Source organism: Triturus cristatus, chromosome 11, assembly GCF_964204655.1.
Source record: "Triturus cristatus chromosome 11, aTriCri1.1, whole genome shotgun sequence".
In the NCBI taxonomy this organism is placed as follows: Eukaryota; Metazoa; Chordata; class Amphibia; order Caudata; family Salamandridae; genus Triturus; species Triturus cristatus.
This window is the reverse complement of record NC_140594.1, coordinates 1,134,002,184-1,134,024,641: the sequence shown is the minus strand read 5'-3', so window position 1 is coordinate 1,134,024,641 and position 22,458 is coordinate 1,134,002,184. Positions and strand designations below refer to the sequence as shown.

The window sequence follows — 22,458 nt, the reverse complement described above, 5'->3', positions numbered from 1 at the left end:
AAACACAATATTCAACTTAAAATAAATACCCAGAAACAGAAAGATTGCTTAAGTGTTTTAATGTTGTGCCCTATAATGAAAAGTTTTATTTCTTTTTAATGTATTTTAATATTAGATGATTTGCTTTTCTGCCCGACTATCCATCCTGTTCCAATAGACCTGACCGCCTTTGTTTGGTTCTAGAAAGTGCCTTCTGACCTGACTGCCCCCCCCCCCCCCCCCCCCTCCCCCCTCCTCCTCACATAATACCAAGAAATTGGATTGTAAAGGTGAATTCTGACTTGGTAAATATTTACCCTGCTTTGCACCTGTTGCAACTATCCCATGCACTTGACGTGTCATAAAATATATGCAAGCCCCTTTTCAGTATTTGACTGTTTTGGGGTTTGGTTATTGAGGTTATAAAGGTTTCAGGCAACTGTCAGTTTCCCAGTTGTCTCATAATGTGTGCAGACAGGTGACTGGGGTGCTGAAGTACCCTTTTGCTGGCCGGGTTTTACCCATATTTAAGTCCTCATGTGTGTGATTGTTATTACCTTGAATGACGAGCACTCTCTATTATGATTGTATTTTTTCAGTCTTTATTTCTTGGCTATTGCTCAGAAGATGAAAATGGTGGGAAGAGGAAATGCCCACAGTGGCCATCCAAGGCAGACTATTGATGCCTTATGGTCTTCCTTTGAACACAGAGTTGCTGGTGGCCTGACAAATCTCTTCCTCTTTCCTAAAGCAATTAAGTTACGCTAAAATATTTTTCAACATTCACACAGTACACCCACACATACATACTCCGACTCCATCTTGAGTCTTTAACAATATACACAGTCTATATCAACAATTTCTGATCATTGATTACTATTAACTTATTGGGAACCCTTATCCTCCTTCCCCCCTCCAATGCCTCAAACTACTGTTCGCATTTGTAGTTAGTTCATGAAGAACATAGTACGAAAAGCTCAGACGAAGCGACTTTTAGAATTGGAGAACTCTTAAAGCCCCTGCTGATACCACACTCTTTTCTTGCAGGATGTGAGCTGTAATGAAATTCAGAGAATGCCTCCCCAGGTGGGTCACTTAGAGTCGCTGCGGGACCTGAACATCAGAAGGAATCACTTAGAACATTTGCCAGAAGGTAAGTCTGGGATCTTAGTGGCCGTTGGTGTGCTTCTCAGCCTTGCACAGTATGCCAGTTTACACTTTCAAGGTCTGATTGACTTAGGTTGGTGTCTTAAACCGACACTAGCTGCTAACCATTGTTTTACGTCTTCAAATGTGTGCTCTAGAACTGAGGCAAACCAAAATTCGAGGTAGTAAGAAGTCCCGTTCCATTACATTTGTTAAAAGTTATTGACTGTAAAACTTGGGGAAATATATCCGGTAAAGAAGAAGAAAACAAATTGCTCATCCTTTTCAGTTTGTGTGTGCTGTAGTCATGGTGCTGTTCAAAAGAAAGGTATAAAGGTTCAAAACATCATTGCAGTTGCTTGTATGGGTTTGTTTAAATCCAATTTGCTCTGCCTTGCTCACAGTTCCAACAATTTTGAAGTAACTAAGAAATGTTTGCCCATTGTCTGATTGTATGATGACATTCCTTTTCACAGTTTGACTGCTGTCAACTTTCAGGGCGGTCATTGGCCTTTTAAAGAGCAGAATTCCTTTGTTAGGGGATGCTAGCAAATGGAAGACTTTTATTGTGCTACGTCCTGCTGACAGTGGGTCAAGGCCAAGTCAACCATCAAGTCCATGAACATCGATTGGCTCCTGTCGTCTTGGAGCTTGGCCTTCTGAATCTCCCTCAGAGGTGTTGGACATTGTGCAAGAGGCTAGGACGCTGGCTGCCAGAATCTGTTATTCACAAAAAGAATGTATGACATTGTTCTGCATTCTGCCCATCAACTGTTGTTTTTGCATTTGTCACCCAGAGTGGGAAGGGTATGCCCAGACGTGGGTCCCGTGCTCTCCATGCCACTGGAATCAAGCTATCCTGGCTGAAGAGGGGTGAAACCCCGAAAGCTGTCCTAGGGTGCTTGTTTCCGGTCCAGGGAGGACCTGGCTTGGCAGTTCGGGCTCGACTGTTCCCATGAGGCACAGGGTCAAGACTGATTTGCATATGGATAGGGTTCAGACTGGAATGGCATGGTGAGCAAAAAAACTATGGATTTAGGCCCAGATCTCTGTACTGGGGTGAATGTATGACATTGTTCTGCATTCTGTCCATCAACTGTTGTTTTAGAATCTGTTATTCGGCTAATAGGAAACGTTTGTTAATTGTCTACATGGAGACTGAAAACACTGTATACAGCCCCAGTGCAGACGTACTGGTTACATCCGCGTGTTGCATGCAATTTACTTCTACATTTTGGCACTTTTATTCAGCATTAGCCACATACTTAGAGGAACAGCAGTCTTCAAAACACCCCTTTTGTTCTTTAATTGCGGTGTTGAGAAAGCTTATTCCACCTGCCAAACACCACCACTCACTGCCTACCAGAACTCTGTGCTCCCTCCACATATCCAACTTCAATCTGAACTGATGCAAACCTCTGCTCTGAAATTCTTCATGTTTATCTAGGCTATTTATTGTAATCATATTATTGCATCCGCTTAATAATGTTCAAGATTATGGTGGAACAGCCTTTTCTGCAGATAAACGAGAATGTAGTCTTGCAAACTCATCCAATACTTGTCCCTAAAGTAAAATCTGTTTTCAATACCATTCAGACTATTGTATTGCCATTTTTTCCTTGACATAATCTGAGTTTGTTGAAGGGTTTGGCGATGTTGGGGGCGTTTCTCATGTGTCAAATGCAACCGATAGAGCGAAAAATACTGAATTCTCTACAGTTTAGCAGTGATGAAAAACATTTCAAGCTGCATCTTGCACGGTTCGTCACTTGTGAATTCTATTCCTGCCTTCTCTGCCTGCACTTCCTGTTCGTTATGCATACACTTACAATTCTCAGACATGTTCCTTTACTCTTTTGATGCCTACAAAGCCAATTATTTTCCAAAATAATTTTCCTCAATCCAGAATAACTCCTCAATTGAAAATACTGAAAAGTAGAGCAACATTTCTGAAACCTGAAAATGTTAGTCATAATTCGAGGATTCCCTTTTCTTTACATGTTTCCAAGTCTCGTCCTTTACTTGAAGATTAGAAGCGTAATATCAACGCCCTCAAAACGGAATTCCTCTTTATCTCACCGTCCAAGCAAACCCCCATCCTGGAGAAATATTGGAAAAATCTCTACGCTCTCAACTGCACACCTCATATTATAGCCTCTACGAAATCTTTAGGAATAGTGCTTGGTAAGATCTTAAACATGCAGGATCACAACAGCGCATCTACCAAAGGAGCGAACTTCCAACTGAGGATCCTAAGGAAACTAAAACCCTTCCTTCCTCCGGATGACTTCAAATGTGCTGTGCAAGCCCTTAGTCATCTTACGGTTAGAATACGGTAGTGCAACCCTCTGCGGCCTACCGAGATACAGATTAGCCCCTCTCAAGGCATCACTAAATGCTGCGGCTAGGCTCACCACAAGCTCTAAGAAAACCAATTACATTTCCCTAGACTTAATCTCTAAACTGGCTTCCTTTTGAGGCAAGTATTCAACTAAAACTTGCGTGTGTGACACATAAAGCACTGCATTTCAACACTCCTCTGTACCTTGCAAATTTAAGCTAGAACTGTCAGGCGGTGCCCGTTCCTCAAGGAGCTCCAGTACCTTGCTGCTCAAACCTAAAAATTAAAAAAGAAATGAAAACGCACAATCGGTCCTTCTCGGCTATTGCCCCGAGAATCTGGAACTCCCTACTTGCGGAAACTAGATTGATTCCATCAACATTTTCCTTCAAAAAGGAAGTGAAAGCTTTACTGATGAGCACGTCGTAAGTTAGCTTTTGTCTTACCAGACTCATCTGGTGGCTCCTCCAAACCCAACGGCATGCTCCTCCTCGTCTAGTGTCACAATGACTCTTCTTGTTCTATTCTACTCATGTTCTTCTGTCTTCCTTGTCATGCCCCACTTCTTACTTTGTTACTTCGCAGTTTTATGGTCCGAATTCCTGCCTCTACTATGTCACTATGTACCTTTTGGTATTTGTATAAATCATTGCTTTTCTCCTATGCATTCCACAACTTGTCTGTAAAGCATTCTAATACCCTCTAGACCCGGGTCATGACCGCGCTATATAAAACTTTTAAAATAAATAAATATTCTATTGGGCAGAACTTTCATCAACTTCACACAACCTACGTTAAGTAAAATTATAGATTTCTTTGTAAAAAGTTGTAAAACAAGAGTCCAAATGAAAGAAATCCACAATCAGTATGATATGTGTGTGTGTATGTGTATATATATATCTTTATCAGTTTCTAGAGTTACTAATACCGCAGGGGAAAACAACAAACTCTTCCTAAAAGTTGAATAAAGCATCACTGTGCGCCATTCACACAAATGTGTTGACATGAAGGGCCACCTTACTGGTGTAGAGATTACTTGGCCTTTATTAATGGCATCCCTTCAATTTGTGCAAGTTTGTGAGCAGAAAATAAGTGGCCATCTAGTTTTCTTATGTGCATGTGGCACAGCTTCACATACCTGTCAAGAATTTCCACGGAGCCATTGGAATCCTGTGACCCAGTGTTGACTGAATCAGTGGGAATACGCTGTGGACTGATTTCCTGTTTGACATGGCATTTCAACATATGAATTTGATGTTTGATGTGACACTATGTCCATGACGTGCCCTGTCCATGCCAAGTGCTGTTTGCCCAGATCTCAGTCTATGGAGGGTTTGGTGACGTCACTTGAAGGGCAACATTCCAACTCCTTCCACTATTTCTACCAGGTACCTCTTAGATGGTCAAGCTCTGCATGAGGGAAATAAATATTGAGATAGTGCTTGCTTGCAATTTCGTTTAATTTAATGGCTGTATTACAATCAAGTACTTGATCCCCGGCGAATTGTGTAAGCGTGCTCACATCTTAATGTCTTCCTTTCAGTAGGAGTTGGGTGCACTCTTGTAGCGAAGGTACTCCCTTTTTATGTTTTTATATATTTGGGGGGGATTTAGTCAGTAGTATATATAAAAACTCAATGGCAATTGATAGAAAAAATCAGTATCTGAAGTACGTGGATCGTGTGTTGTCTCAACATACTGTTTACAAATTGTGGTGAAATTAGCTCGATACAGAACCAAAGTTAGTGACATTGCCATTTGACGTAGCTAAACAATACTCTAACTGATCAACTTTGTTATGCCCACTCCACTGTTCATAATGTGATAGTCCATGTGTTTTCTTTCAATTAAGCAGTTGCTGAACGGTGATAGCCATTACATACAAAAAATCTCTCAAGTGTCCAAAAAAGTGGTGGTATGATGGGAAAGTTATTTTGCTGAGCATATCTTTGTGCTTCACACACACTGGTCTAAAAATTAGTCAGATTAGGGCACGAGGCAAACATCTGTATCTGATCAGCCAGGTCTGACTGGCATCTAGTATCTTTTGTGTCTTCTGACACCATTTTGTAATCTTTTAGGGCTAAATAAAGGTGAATTTTGTTAAAAGCTTGTACAGTGCAAGAGTGTTGTGCTTTAAGGCATCTGTGGCAAGATGAAATGCAAATAGTCTCTAATTTGCTAAATGATTAATTTGCCAATCTTTACACTAGGAATCGCTAAGGATGTTAAATATTAAGAATTATTTCAGGGCATCTATATCCCATGGAGCATAACAATGTTGATAAATGCCTTAATTTCCACTAATCCGACACAATGTTGTTAGAATCTTAATTTAAAAAAAAAAAAAAAAGAATTTAGATCAGCAAATTTAATTAAAACATCTCAGCATACAAAACATAACAAAGGGAGTCATTCAGGAGTTTTTAGGTCTCGGCCTGGTGAAAGCAGCGCATGCGCTGCTCTCGCCATGCGAGGGCTTCTTGGAGTCAATACGGATTGCCAAGCCATGTCTCCGCTCCGCCTGCAGTTTTCATTTGGCGTCTCGAAATATGCCAAAGGCAGTGCAATGATTGCACCGGAGGCATTTCAATCCTTTCTGGTTGCCACCGTGTCCCCTTTTGGCCCGCACCCTGGGATTGGATCTTTTACCGGCGGCGTGACACTCTCTCCTTCATTAGTAATTGTAGGCACTTTTTTTTTCCATTAAGGAGAAAGCCTTTCCGCAATGGCGACAGCTTGTTCCTACTGCAGGTGCGACGTGATTTCTTCGCCATGCCTGCTTTCGCTTTCAATCCTCTTCACTTTATTTCCCGTGCCTTCCCCCAACACTTCATGCCATCGTAAAATAGCTGCAGGTTTTCATCGCTGCACCCTGCGTCGTATTACTTAAATATAGTAGCCAGGCTTGCTTTTGTTCTGTGTGTTGCGTCTCGCTTTGATCAGCAGGGCGCTCATGAAACAGGCACCACGTTTTATTTTATTTATTACAATGTGGCATGCCAAGGAGTATCTTTAAACAAAGTGTCCGTGCCTTTCTCTACAAAGTGTCCATGCTTTTTTTTTTTGTTGTGCACGGCACACTTAAATTCATACTTTCACTTTCAGTGTGACGCTCATAAATGTGCGCCATGCTTTATCTTGTTTATTTTTAAAGTCTGGGAACCTGGTGCTCGGCCATAGTTCTGTGACCTTAACGAGCCAGGCTGCAGTAATTTATTTTCTGTGGGCATCTTTTTTTTCATTTCCCTCTCAAAACAAATCACCTGTATTCTGTGGAGTTGAAATTTGAATATGATCTTATATCGGATTTAAAATATCACACGTTTCGGGTTTCTTGTGTTTTAATGTGACCCTTGCTACGTGCCTCTCCAGCATTGTAACCCCTAGCGCTTAGAGGCGCACAAGGAGGTGAGTAAACGGGATGAAGCCTGTCCAGTGGCTGATACCAAAACTGAGGACACCTGGTGCTGCCTTCCGAAGAGCGATCTGAAACCCGGCTGCTTGGTAACGGGGCAGCGGCGCCAGGGTGCTGTGGGGTTGCTAGCCAGCGCCAGGGTGCTGTGGGGTTGCTGGCCAGCGCCAGGGTGCTGTGGAGTTGCTGGGCAGCGCCATGGTGCTGTGGAGTTGCTGTGCAGCGCCATGGTGCTGTGGAGTTGTTGAGCAGTGCAAGTGTACTGTGGAGTTGCTGGGCAGCGCCAAGGTGCTGTGAAGTTGCTGGGCAGTGCAATGGAGTTGTTGGGCCGCAGGGCTTCTCAGGCTGCTGCACTTTGGATAGGTAGTACGCCACTTCGGTAACTGCACTTCTTGGCTGAGATGCTTGACAGCACCAGGGTGTGCATCCTGATGGCGCAGCGCAGAGTTGAACACCTGTTTTTTTTTTAGTTTAAGGTTTTTGAAGTTCAAATATATAACTCGGATATTCTGCTAGTTAATGCACAAATTTTAGACAAAAGGCGGAAACAGAGAGGGTATCTCTGCTCTGCTCAGAGATAGATGTATGTTTGTTTGACCTTTATGCACCTCAAGCGCAAAGAAGCAGGCGCTGGGCTGCTGGTTTATGGCGGGGCAGAAGCACCTCTTGGCGTGATAGCCCAGTACCATAACCTCTCTGCAACGCACGTTAGCATGGCGCTGTATCTTCTTGGAGAGCACAGCATTTATCAGCAGGCTGCTCTAAGGCCAGAGTAAGAAGGCATTTTCCTGACTGAGTTACGTTTCATGAACACTGCCTGCCAGCCCTCCTGAAGCAGCCTGAGGCACTTGCATTAGACAAAAGCAGCAAGTTTCTGCTGTGCTGCTTGACTTCATTTGTTTGTGCCGACATTTCTCAACAAGCTTTAAAAATGCAATAGGTCTCGCCTTTCATTAAGTTAAAGCCATTTGCTTTGCTATACAATACCATTAGCAAAGCAAATGGCTTTAACTTAATCAAAGGCGAGACCTATTGCATTTTCAATGCTTGTTTCTTCTTCTGAGAAGCATCAGTCTGCCACCAAGAGCTGTCAAACTGTAGCATCTTGGGTACAGGATGGCCCATCCACCCCACCCTCTTTTTAGACTGCTTGTAATTCTAAGCAAGGTGGGAAATGACTATACTTGCAAAATAATTTGGATGGAAAAAGGAAAGAAAGTGAGCGAAATAAGTACCGAAATTTAGGGAGTGTAATCATCTTCACCATATTGATGCACCCCGCAACAGTAATCCGAAAGTGCTGCCATTTTCCAAGCAGTTTACTGCCTTTTGTAAACATGACCTCATAAATCAGTATAAAGGAAGTCATCAGATCTGCAGGAAAATATTAGCCTATCTACATACTGTGTAAGATTCTATGAGTGTATTACCTGTGGAAGAATGATTTCAGTTTTGGATGTATTCCGTTTGTATGCAGTAGCTCACTAGATTTTAATAGATTTGGTTACAGTTACACTAGCTACTCTTCTAGATGTGAGGTATGTACAGCTATATTGTTTGCGCATGCTATTAAACAAATATGGAACGCAATTTCTCCTGAAACCAGATCTAATCCCTCGACTACCTCCTTCAAAAAAGAAGTGAGTCTGCTATTGCGGATTAGATACCTTCCGCGGTAGTCCTGAATTCACTAAGCTGGACTATTTTTCCTGAATACAATTCTGTATCCTGAATCTACTAAATTATTTGTTTACAATGTTTATATTTTGTATCTTGCTTGTTCTTTTTTGCTTTTTTATGTTTTCAATCTATTTTCTATTTGTGCAGCATATTGCTATTTGTATTTGTATCGGTTTATTGCCTGTTCTTTTGCATTTTTTGTATTAACTTGTTTTGCTATTTGTACAGTGCTCTGATACTCGGATGGGCCATGTTCATGCTATATGAAACTCCTTAAATAAGTAAATACATTGAATGTCTAGGACATTACACCGGTGGGATCAATTTAGTAATTCTACCAAAAACTGCTCAATGTTGTTTGTGCCTAAGGAATCTGAGAGGATGCATCTGTCCCTCTTGCCCTTTTGATAGTAGTAGGAAGCGTGGTACCACCATTATTAACCCTGCAAATTGGTGTATTTATGAGATAGGTGAAAAAGCAAGATGCCCAAAAAATCTCAATCCTAAAGTACTGGTGTGGTGCTATAGAGAAAAAAGTATCCCTCTGCATGTGTAATGTGTTTTTTACACTACACTCCAGTCAAACCGAGGAAGTCTGTAGGTGCAAGTATACTGTACCAGAGGCACCACATACACCAGCGTGATTACAATTTATGTCCAGAATAGTCTGTGCTTGCCCATTTTAGCTTCTAGATCGATAACAAGTCCATCCTTAGTGGGTACAAATATTGTAGGGCTTGAGTTGGCCAGTTAACATAGTCACGTATGCAGTAGCACTTATGCATCTAAATTTGTTTTGCCTAGCCTCCTTAGTTTTGCCTATGTTGCAAACTAACATCTCTGGTAGTCCAACTAAAAGAGTGAATACCTTTCTTGATGCTCATTGTTCTAAAGTATTCAGTTACTCTTGCTATCTAGAAACTGCGTCTCATCAAGACAAACTATATCTGCCTTAATATTACGAATTTCATGCAATATTCTATTTTGTTTGCCCTCAGAGTTAGACCCTTGGCTATCCATGCATCTGTTTTTACAGCTGTATATTAACTGAAAGCTAAGCTTTTTTCATCTTACAGAATTGCATGAATGTAGGCATCATAAAAATTGAATTTCTTAGTTTACTCTACTGAATCGTATTTTCTGATGGTTATTTCTAACGACCGATTCCTCACTTTAGAGTATGCCCCAGGCTCCAGTACAGAATTTGTTGGTTTTTTGATGACTACCAAACCTTTTCTCAGTGAGCTGGGGAATGATGTCCTAATCGAAAACAACAGAATTCAAGCTGTGGTGTGAATGCTGGAAGCAGATGTAGGTGACACTGAGCGCGACTGAACTCACTTCGAAATTACGAAACATAACTGGTTGTCATGAATCTTTACTCTTACCTTGCAACTCTAGTGTGTCTCAACTATCACAAGAGATTCCATTATCTTCTTGGTCCTGACCCTGTGCCAGAGCATGGTGCTTCCCTGGATAATGATGATAATTCTGGTGAGGGGCATGGTTAGCTACCCCTCATGACACTGATGATGCCTTTTACCTTGATTTACAGAATGCCAGTGGCTTGCTTCCTCTTCTGAGACAGAGCTTGTATCACCACAAGGGTCGCCAATGATTGAGTGCCTCATTTCCTATGGTGTTTCAGAGGGCAGTTTAGGTACTAGAGTTACATCCGCCATCCATTGAGAATAAAACTGTTTTGAAAAATTGTGCAAATGGAGACAGCAATATCCGAGCTTTTACTTCATTTAAAAATGCTCTAATTTATACTCTGATGGCTACTTGTTGGACAAATTGTTGATTTCATGAGATGAGTAAAAGGGCAAGATACCAAAAATAAGTCAATCCTAAAGTACTGGTGTGGTGCTACTTGTCTGAAATGTTGTTCTTGTTGACCGGTGAGCCGACAGGTGGCCAGATGTCACACACTGGCACCTAGAGCCCTGATTTGCTCACGAAGCACCCCATTCCAGGGAGCCTTATTTTTCAGGTATTGGCCAGTTAGGTGAATTTAAATTCATTTGTCCCCGACTCCTATGGTTTGAGATTCCAAATGGATTGATGCATTAGGCAAACTTATGTTTGTAACCACATTCTGTGTGTTTGGCTGATGCACCTTTGCCCTTTGGGACATGGCCAGCGAGATAGTGCTGGTAATCCCAGAGGATCTTTGGCTTCTGTAGCTCAGACCATACATGATGGGCAGTATGGGAACAAGTATGTTATCCTTGCTGGTCTGGAAACCAGATTGCCTTAACAGGGTTACCAATACCTGTACCCACAATTGTTAACACCCCATGTCTGAGAGTGCAGAAAAGGAAAAGATAAGAAACGGACAACAGTGCGCCGGGGTGGTACTTAAATAGGTCTCCCTCAGCCATTACTGTGGCAGTATGGAACCAGTATTGAGCCGCACAATCTCATCTTGCCAAAATACCTCCAGATCCAGTCTGGCTCCAGGGAGATATTTTATCGTGGGGAGTCTGTGGTTAGATGGAGTATCCACATGAAGGAGTGTTACTGAAGGTAAGTAACTTAGCCTTTTTCTCCCCTCCTTCAAATTCTCATCCCACGGATCCATCCTCCTCTTCAACCATCTTACCTCTCCAGCCAAGTTGCTCCCATTGTTGAATTCTGGGTTGTTGCAGTTGAATTACTAACCGTACTCTTGATTACTTGTTTGCCGGATTACATTTAGTAATATTTTAAATGTATTAATACCTTAAGGTGATCTTTAATTGTCTGAAGGAGATAATCAATTGTTTTTGCAGAGCTTGCTGAGCTTCCTTTGGTTCGAATAGATTGCTCCTGCAATAAAATAACCACAATTCCAGTGTGTTATCGCAATCTCCGGCACCTACAAATGATTGCACTAGAAAACAACCCTCTCCAGTCTCCCCCTGCACAGGTGAGCTCTTCCTTGGTCAGGGATGGTGAGTGTGTGTTCAGTACTTCTATGCCTGTTCTTTGGTTATCCAGCGATAGTAGTGCTCCTGTCAGACAGAGCAGCTGTACACTGTGCAGGAGTGGCGAGTGATGATACCACAAAGAACATCCAATGCAAAACAAATACATTACACACTAAACATAATAAGTTTGTTTGGTGCTATTGTTATTTCCAGATGTACCCAGTCATTGTAAATCTATTGGAGGGGAATTTCACCCGAATAAATAAGTGTTATCTTGGTTCACTGTGCTCAGTAGGGATGGTTGTTCAGTTGTGTGTTTTCATAACTTGACATGGACTAGGTGATGGGTGATTTACTGTCCCACGCATTATTAAACATTTGTTAGTGTGTTCCAACTTCAGTGTTCCCTTCCTTTTGCATTGCCAGCTGCCGCTTTGACATATCCTGTGTGGCAGGTGGCTGGTACCAGAGCTAGTATGGGCAGTGTTTTAGTGGACTCCCATGAGGACCTCAGTCATATGCTACCAAGGGTAAAACGTGGGTGGCTCAGATGTGACTGCTTATCTGCAGGTCACTACTGAGGGGTATCTACTGATGGCTCTTGATTTGGACTAGTATTTGATGTTGCTGTGCAGATGATCAATAACAAGTGAGGGGTGGTGTGAGATAGCACAAGATGTTGGATTTCAGCAGTGAATTGGAGACCCACACACTTGTGTTAGCTTCCCAGACAGGAGGCAGGTGCCTGAGCAGGGACATACTTCTGTGCCTCCAATTTCAAATGGGGATGTGTTGGGACTAAATGTAAAAGAAAGTCCTATTTAGGGATTTTTCCAGTAGTGAATGAGTATGAAGTGGCACAACTTCACAAAGGTTTTTATCAGATGTGCGGCAACTAATGTGCTGTTCAGAACTCCTTCTGGACAAAACTAAAAAGTAGTCCAATCAGCATTTGGGATTTTGTTCTACAGAATGAGTGTCCCTAACATGCTAAAAACCGTCCTCTGCTTTGTCGTTGGACAGCATGTGGGGGTTGTAGGCAGCATGTACCTGCTGTTTTCAAGCATTACAGTTTGGAGAACAGCTTTAGACATCTTGAGTAAAGAATTAGTTGACACTAAATCACCTCTGTGCATTGCTTATTTATCTTTCTAGATCTGCATAAAAGGCAAAATTCACATATTTAAATTTCTTAATATGGAAGCCTGCAAAACTGCCCCTGAGCTACCAGATTTCGACCGAAGACCGATGTGTTTTGGCTCTTGGTAAGTCTGCTTGATTATCATTGGCATTTTGTTTGGTCTTTGTGGGTTGAAGCAGCATGAAGATTGTGCTGCCCCTCATAGTACTTTATTGAGCAGGTACTTTATTTCAGAAATAAAATATCACTACGAATGTAACCGCTAATGCATGTAGTTGGGTTGTCTGTCTTATTTCTACTGTTTGGTCTGAGGTTTGAGATGGCCTTTTGTTCATCCTGTCCCACTTAGTGATGGCCATCAAGCTCCAAGTAGCACCTGGCTGTTGCCTGCTTTCGTCTCCAGCCGTGGTACTGCTACTGTTTTGCATCTGCAATTGTACATCTAACTCCCTTTGTAACCTCCTTTCCACCCACATTCTGCTGTTTGACACAGACCTCTGTCGTTTCAGTTGATGATTTCTACCTTGGCAGTTTGGTCAGTGGTTCTGTGCATTGCCCTCTTTTTGTCTCCTTTACTTAGTTGTTGGTTCCGTGCGCCCATTTTCACTTGCTCCTGGTGCTTTTTGGGCTCTACCTTGCATCCCCCACATTTGTCAGTTCGATGCATACCCTCCTCACTGCATACCAAAAGGTTTCTGGTTTTGCCTGGGTACCTGCTAGCATTATGACCGATGGGGATCTAATCATAGTCAACTTGACTGCTTACATGTGTTTCTTTCTTCAGTAGTGTTCCATCTGGTACCCTTACTTCCAACGTACACATTTAAACATATACACATTTATTTCAGTCTTGATCTGCACGTTGAATTTTCTTTGTTTGCTGTTTTGTTTGCATTACATCGCATTTTATTGTGTATGTTCTTTGTATATCAAATTTCACTTTAGTCTTTGAGTCTCTGTTTGTGGGACCAGTGTTTCACTCCCTTGTCCACTGTGGTGATATGTAATGATCTTGGGCTGTAGGCTTTCTGGATGAAACTCCAGATTGAATTGCTCAATTTATACCTGTACTTACTTCTTTATTCTGTTTACTGCATTAAAACGTCCATGTAACTCAGTTCAGAAAATCAGTTTGTGATTAATGCATTGATTATGACCTTTGAATTATTGTTGAACACGGTTTTACTGTAGTTATTACTGAAAAGTTACCAGACGTGTAATTTTGATTTATTTATAGATGTTTTTCTTTGTACTAGAATCTTTTTGACCAATACATGAAATGGCCCTGGATCGTGCCTTTAGACTGCTGATGTGCTTCCTGACGCCTTGACATAAGCTTCCCTTTAGAGCCCTATAACTGTATGGTGATATATCGAGAACTAAGGAGGCATATCACCCGTGGGTCATTCTCTGTCAGGTGGAAACATTTCTGTATATGTAATATCAAACATGTCTACCCCCAAGTTTTCAAGGGTATTGGCGCTGTTGCATATTTGGTTTGATTTATATAGAAATCAGAATGAACTATTGGAAGAATCCCTGTGTGAGTATGCACAGGAGCCCTATCTCATTGGCAACCAGTTCTGGTCATTTACCAGTTTACACAACTCGCACAAGTTACACCGTACAAGCCAACAATAATGGATCCTTTCCAGTAAAGACATAACTCTACATACTCCTCAGGTGCATATGTGTTAAAGAAACGCCAATTAATAATTCTAATAAATACATAGCAGGGAAACTGCATAAAAGACAATCAAGAAAATAAAATTGTTGAAAGACAGGTTGTTGGCAACCTGCCCCAACTTGTGTAAAATAAACTTTAACAGATGTGTAAAATAACCCAAACAGTTACAGCTGTGTCATCCTGTCCCTTATTAGTTTACTTTTCTCAGTTGATGAGGCTGGCTGTGCAAGAAATGCATACAGTGGATTCTAAAGGGGGTTGGATTTGAAATTATTTCTTTGTAGCACCTTTTTTCTCTCTCTTTTTTGTTTTTCTTCGCTCGGCATCACTGACTATTTGGTGGCATGTCTTTACCCTTATAGTATCAGATGTACACCCCAAAAACACATTTGTGTGGTTACCATCGCCAGATTCTTTTTTCCACCATTTGGCCAGGAAGTAAGTGGAGTGCTTAAGAGGATTTACCGACGAAATGTCGAGCAAAATGTACACAATTGGTAAATAAACCGGCAAACCGAAGGACGCTGAGGACTTCAAATAACACCAACAAAAAACAAATCCCACATCAGGATTACCATTTGGAGGAGCCCGAGCATGCGGGCGGACAGTGTGCAACGGAGGACCTGGTACAGATGAGGAAGAAGGAGAATACTCCTTTTAGGTTCTCACCAAAGTTCAATCACAGATTTTACCAGAAGGACCCTCACAAGGTGTGTAGCCTCTGCCTTACTAACGATCATAGCACAGAAGTCTGCAAAGCGTTCGCTGAGTTCCAGCCCTAGACCCTGAAAGCATGAGACAACAAAGGTGGGCGCACTAGGCAATGATGCAGTCTGACCAGAAGCAGCTCTTACTCAGACAAGTATTTTTCCACTGACAAGGAGGGAAATGCAGAGGAAACGACTTGACGGAAGGAGAGGGATCAGTCGCCAAATACAGTTTAGTCAATGATAAAAAAAAAAAAAAAACTTTGTGGAAGGTGAAGGCAGAAATGATATCTAGTAACTCCTTTAAGCCCGCTGGTAGGCCAAACTGAGATTATAGGACTCCAAGTCCATAAAAGCCCCGTCAAAGTCAAAACACTTTGGTCACTGAAGAGCCCCACAGGTCCAAACAAAAGGACAGTAGGAGGCAACCCCTCAGGATCCGGCATAACACTAAAAGGTGACAGAGGGTGGGAGAAAGAGGCAAAGGAAAAGGTTCTATCCGTTTTGAAGAGAAAAACTTCACTGATGTTTACACAGGTGCTCAAGGTTGACAGAGAAAAGCAACACTTGAAGGCCGAAATGGTGGCTCCCTCACCAGAGAAGAAAGAATTCGATGAGTCACTCGAGATTTTGCACCCCAGCTAGACCTGTGGAGACAAAGGCCCAGAAGAAGGGCACACAGATGGAGCTCCCAACAACACCAGAACCCCAGTAGGAATATTAAGAGGGCTCTTCTATAAGGAAGAGGACCAAGGCGAAGAGGCCTCCCTCCAAGAGATCGAGGCCCACAATGGGGATTGAGAGGACCTCCATGCCAACAAGCCGGAACGGAAGTGCAATCCTATCCCTTGTCACCTTCACCGTCTGACCTTGCTGTCAACAACACGCTCATTTAAAGAGTGACTGCCACCTGGGTAGGCACGGAGAGAAGGGCAAATCAGATTCATATTATTACTGGAATCCTACATGCCATCCCAGAGACAAAAAAAACAATAGTCACCTATGTTGCTAAGCATCCTAGTGAGAGAAAGGAAGCCTATAGGGAACCAGCTTTCTCCAATCTAGTGGCCCGAGGGTTAAAAAAGAAATGTAAATATTTCTCCAAGACATCCACCTTCATCAATGGGAATGCAGTAGCAGACTCCTTTATTGTGACGAGAGCAACAAGGAAGAGGGCACACGTCCCCTCACGGGCTCACCACTGGACAAGGAGAGTAATAAGGTGGAAAGGGTAGGTCTGAAAAATGAAGGGAGCAGTGGTCATGCAGTGGAGGATTGTTAACTCCAAGATACTCCGGTTATGTTGATTTGTGTAGCATACTAATCACCGGCAAGGGTATCCAGGCACTTGAGCAGGTGTGTAGTCATGTGGTCCCCGCTCCATTATTCGAAAGCCAGTTCTTCAGCTTCTTGATAAACAGAAGTACTGTTATAGCCACCAGCAAAGGGAAGAAATCGAAGAACACATGCACCGTTCTCCCAAACAATACAGAATGAGGGCAAAAATGATGATCCGTGACTAAAAGACCATCTCCAACACCACTGAGCACTAGATGCAGCAGAGCCAGCAAATTGGCACAACTGTGAGGAAACAAGCCGGATTGCGAGTGTCAGGAGTTATACCAGAGGCTTATACGATAAACATGCCTTTCACACAGGACTTTTTCACCACTGTGCTGGATAAAGCACTGCAATAAATCACAAGGACAATGAGGAAGAAAAGGCTATGTGTGTTTTGCAGTTCAGAGGACCTTTCAGAAAGATGAGCCCCTCCTGCCAGGATACCTGCAGGTAGATGTTGCTTCCAAGCAAACATTCCTTAGACTTTTGCTTCACAGCTGCTAACATGCAAAGCACACCTCCATAGTGGCAATACCCCTTAACACCGCACAAATCCTTTCTAAGTGGATTTTGAACATTATACAACAGTGATGTTGCATAGAATTCTTACGAGAACTGCTGACAATTCCATTGTGATCTAAAGCCCATACCAAAACAGAGCTTACTCACTTGTGGCCAGAAACGGGGAAACTTTTCGAGCAACGTGTGTACTCAGTATACTTCCTGGTACTGAAACCAGATCAGACACGAAGACCAATTGTGAACGTGGGACAGTTCAGCTGGTTCATAAAAATTCTGAGAATCAAAATGACCACACTCCAAGCAGTCACGCCTCTTCTGAAGGAGGTTGAGTCCCTTGCCACAATAGACTACAAAGACGTGCCTTCACCTGCTGCTGAACAGCAAACAAGAAGTTCATGAGGTTTGTCTTGAACGCACTGCATTATCAGCTAAAAGTATTTCCGTTTGGAATAAAATCCTCACCCAGGGTTTTCACTAAATGTCGAGCAGTGGTAGCAAAGAATTTGAAAATGTAAAGGAACATGAATGCCCCTACCTGGATGTAGGCTTGGCAAAGGCGAGCTTGTGAGCGCAATGGCAGAACAGTGCCAGCAGGTTGATGCTAACACTTCACAAGCTTCCCTTCACATTGAATCATCAAAGTCCTCACCAAAGCCCACAGAAAGAGTATGTATTTCTGGGAACTACGGCCCTCCTATTCCGAAGAGAATCCTTGCTTTGACAGATCAAACTTGCCTTCACTAGAAAGGGCAATTTCTGAAAGTGAGGACAATGGTGAAGTTAATATACCACTTATTTCCCAGGCCAGGTTACACATGCGGCAAGTCTAGGAATGGCTCCAAAACTAATCTAAATGGGCAACCAGGAGCTGGGAGGATCTAGTGGTTGTCATAGAGATGGTGCAGAAACAGATACAATGCTGCAATACAGCAAACTTTACAATAGGCAGCCTTTCAACCAACAACCTCCCTCAGTGACCACCACAGATGCCTCATACACGGGTGAGGAGTACACAAGGGGAAATTTAACATCCGAGGACGTTGAAATCCGGAGGAGGCAACGCAACACATAAATGTGTTAGAACTGATGTTTTCTTAACCCTGAAAGTCCTTCACTCACAAGTCAGTGGGAAAATGTCACACATATAGATGGACAATAGAACTACAATGTACAGACCGGGAGGTGCAAAGTCACATGTCCTGTTCAACTGGCCCAAAACATATGGAGATGGGCCTTTCAGATGGACTTCACTCTAATAACCACATACCTTCCAGGAGTTCAAAACAAAGAACCAGAAAGGCTATGCAGGCAAGCAGTAGCATCACATACGTGCGAGCTAAAGCTAGACGTAGTAGAAAATTGTGGAAAATACCTTCAGAGAGTGGGGCACTCTACAGATAGAACTTTTTGCAAAACGGGAAAATGCAACATGCCAAAACTTTCCATTCAGGTCCCCACACTGTTTCAAAAGGGAATGCTTCTACTGTAAACCAGTTAGGGACATTTGCATATGATTTTCCCCAATCCCACCAATATCACTAATGTTAAGAAAATGCTTTCACCCATGACATTACATTTGTGGGTGATACAGGTATGGTGCTGAATGGAATGGGGGAGGGTGATGAGGATGCCAGTCCATCAGGACTTGCTAACAAGACAGGGGGGGGGGGGAGTCATGTATGCCACACAGAACCAGCCCCCATCAGCTTGGCAGCATAACACATGAAGACCTTTGATTCACACATCTAGGTCTTCTCCGAAAGATGCATGCAAATTTTAGTGGAAGCAAGAAGACGTACTACATGAAATTGCTACACTGCACAGTGGAGCAGGCTCATCTGCTGGTGTAATAGGAAATGTCTCTTGGCCAGTAGGACAAATAACGTCATTTTTCTTAAATACCTCACTCCACTCTTAGGTGAAACCTTTCCTATAGTTCACTTGAAGTACATTTGTCAGCTATAGTGGCTTACAAAAGAGACGCTATAGAAAGAAGACTTTCAAAATACCAGTGATTAAAAGATACTTAGAAGGAGCCTAAAGAGGGGCACCACCAGGGTTGGCACCCACACAATTGGAATTCTGAGCTTAGTGTTGGCACAACTGATTGAACTTATTCACAAAGCAGCACTCAAGTACTCAACTTAAAACCTGACTTTCTGATGGCATCACATCACTGTATAGAGTTAGCAGACTGCAAGCACTCACAGTGCTGGAATCCTGCTTACAAATCCAAAAGGACAAACAAAATGGTGGTGAGGATAAGCCCACTGTCTCCTCCCAAGGTGGACTCCTACTTCCTTATTAAATGGGCAATATAGTTAACAGTCTTTTTCAACAGCCAACATCACAGGCAGAAAGGGCAGTAAGCACATTGAATGTCAGAAGAGCACTTGTATATTACCTATAGGTCTTCATTCACTTTGCACCAGCAACTAAGGCCTTTCCATTCACCATTGAAAGACGGATAGTCCAGGCAGTCCAAGCTTGCTACAGGTCAGCAGGAGTAGTACTCTGGGAAAAACCAACGGCCCACTGTACAAAGAAAAAGGGAGCAACGCTGGTGCCAATGTCTCCATCAGTGGCATCTCTACAACAGCCATATGTTCCTCAGCATATACCTTCTCCACAAACTATGTATGGAAATACAAGCTAACAGAGAAGCACAGGTTAGGCAGAGAGTTCTAAAACACCATTTTGCGAATGCAAACTCCTCTCAACCCGACTGCCCAGTGAAGGAGAATACCGCAAAAAAATTGATGCAGAAAAGGAATATGCTGTAAAAATAAAATGGTTATTTACCTGTAGGAGTAATTTTGTAACCTGAAGAATGGACACGCCACCAAGACGAGGAAAAATAATAAGAGAGAAAAGGGACTGCAAAGAAACAATTCCGTGCCAAGCTACCGCCAGATTGTGGAATAATGCACAGCATGTGAATCCAGGAAATTCTTCAAGCTGCCAAACTACTCTTATATGTTAAGAGTTACTAGACAACCATTCTCTTTATGGTTATCCCATGGCTTGCTGTTCTATCCTTGAGGTGGCTCACCATAACTCAAGGCAGTATTCAATTTTCTGATAGTTGAAAGACCCGGATGACTATCCATACCTTCTTCAAACATTACTTTTTTGTCTGTGTTGCCACTGCAGCCTCTCACGATCAAACCACCTCAAGACTGTCTTTAAAAAAACTATCTTTTTACAGAAGTGTGTTCCTCGTATTTGTGTTAATTATTTCTCCTCTTTGAAGAAATCTGGATTTAGAGAAGATGTCATCATGGAAAAGGAAAGTTACTTCTCTGCGACACTGAAGCATGTGTTGTGTTGCCTTAGATAGACGGGTCTGATTCTTTTCTTGGTCTTTTTGAATATATACAGGATGTAAAGATGTGTCAGCGTGCATGCCGTATGAGAGTGACCTGTCATTGGGCCTGGTTTAAGAAACTCTCTCCCTATGAAGTTAGAAGATCTTCCAAGTGCCCCCAAAATCTTTAATCAGCTGTCTCTGGAATTGAAAATAATTACAATTTGTGGAGATAACCACATTGGAAATCTCTTTATCCTGCGCTTTTTACACCGATGTAAATGTGTGATTGGGCAATGATGTCGGCTTTATTGACAATGGTACAGACTAAGTGTAAAGCAGCGTTGTGCTAAGGTTTCTTCTATAACAGACCACCTTTTGACTGAAAGCTACTTGCATTTGTTGACTTCAGATGAGGTCTGAATCAAATTAAAAAAAAAAATGCATTTTGACTGAAAACTTAAACATGGACTGGGATATAAAGCTGCAGATTCCTTAATACTTTATCCTGCTACAAGCTTCGGAAGCTGGTTTGTAAAGCTTGAAACACTAGCTTAAAGACAGCCGCTAGCCATTGTGAGGCTAAAATCCGGTGACTGGAGGCATTGAGTGGGGCCTTGCACAACTCAACAGAGCTGGTGCTTGTCGGCACTTCTTAAACTTGGCCTTCCATTGTTTGGGAGCCTTGATGGGACTTTTTGACTCCGCGATTTGAAACTAAATAGACAGGATGAAAGAAAGAATACGAGCGATGTGATGGAGGTCTTTTCATTATTTAGAGCAATAAGCATTGAACACAATATCATGCATATGTACGTACAGGAGTAGGCCTCAACCTATAATGAGCATTGACTAGGCCAATTGGTCTGGCCATTTGTTTTTGTTGTATCACGGATTTTGCAAACCTTTTTTGTAGGAGGTGGGGGGGGGGGGGGGTGGGGGTCTGCTGTGCCTTCATCAATATAAAAAAACATGATCTAAAAGGGGAAAAAAAATTAAACTGAAAATGGCTCTAGATTTATCTACCAGTGGTGGAAGAGTTGTCCTGGAGGCAGATACGAACATGAGACAAACATTTCACAAAAGCTTAATACGTTTGTATTCAAGCAAATGTTGTCGGTCCAACACCTGTAAATACTTTTAAAAAATGGCTGGGAGGAAACCAGCGAACAATAGTCCTGTGTCAGCAAGTATAAAGCCACAAATCTCCTCAGACATACTATGGGAAGTGATCTGACTAGATCAGCCTGTTTGTCCTTAGCTGTAGCCTCTTCACAAAGTTTCATATTACTGAGGTGTAAATGCTGATGGTGTTGCTAAAGTGTAAATTGTTAGGTATTTTTAAAGTATTCTCGCTGAATCAAGGCTTGGCTTTCACAGAATTTGCAGCCTAAGGCCACCTTTTATTTGACCTCCTTTAGGCTCAGTCAGCCAATTTCTCTACAAAACATTAATGGTCCTCCATGGATTGTAGGGGAAAGCTCTTCTGGGCACAGGCAGCACCTCAGCGTAACGCACACCCTTGCAGGCAGGCCCTTCGGGGGGCACTCATCACATTTCGAAAGGGGCGGGTTGCATTGATTGCATGAAGTCACTAACCTCAGTCATACCTATCACCTGCAGAGACGAGCCTGATGGGAAGATGACAGTCCCTGCAGGAGCTGTAGGCCAGAGCACATTTCTTCAGTCTGTATAGTGGTTGATACTTGAAGCCTGATTTGCTTCTAAGCAGTCTTAGATTTGACTTTGATGAGTTTAGACACACGGCTCCCTCAAGCTGGTGTCTCTGGACCCCCGCCTCAGTCTGAGGGATTGAGCCCCACCTCTTGCCTGCTTGGTAGGCTGGTTTTCTGAAGAGTGTGAATGTTTCTCATCGCAAGCTCCGATCTGCTTAGTTCCTTAATTGAAATGGAGCACAATCAGCTTTTCTAGTGCTTCACCTTCAGTACATCTGGCCGGATGCACGTTGGCCGCCCTGAGGCTCTTTGTTAGGTAGCCGTGATGAGGGCAGGGGGGATAGCAGTGCTTCTGGCCAGATGCATGTGGGCCACCCTGAGGCTCTTTGTTAGGTGGTCATGATGAGGGCAGGGGGGGTAGCAGTGCTGCTGGCCGAATGCATGTGGGTCACCCTGAGGCTCTTTGTTAGGTGGCCATAATTAAGGCTGGGTGGTAGCAGTGCCTCTGGCCGGATGCATGTTGGCCACCCTGAGGCTCTTTGTTAGGTGGCCATGATTAAGGCAGGGTGGTAGCAGTGTCTCTGGCCGGATGCACGTTGGCCAC

General features: G+C 42.7%; 1 protein-coding gene across 24 annotated transcripts in view; it reads left to right on the top strand.

Moving 5' to 3' along the window:
* Positions 1–22,458, top strand: part of LRCH3 (leucine rich repeats and calponin homology domain containing 3) — a 516,524-nt gene that overhangs the window by 232,287 nt on the left and 261,779 nt on the right. For all 24 annotated transcript variants that reach the window (XM_085635769.1, XM_085635764.1, XM_085635771.1 and 21 more), the window contains exons 4-6: positions 1,027–1,132; positions 11,336–11,472; positions 12,629–12,738. In XM_085635769.1, coding sequence (XP_085491895.1) covers positions 1,027–1,132; positions 11,336–11,472; positions 12,629–12,738 — 353 coding nt within the window. The remainder of the gene's footprint in view (positions 1–1,026; positions 1,133–11,335; positions 11,473–12,628; positions 12,739–22,458) is intronic.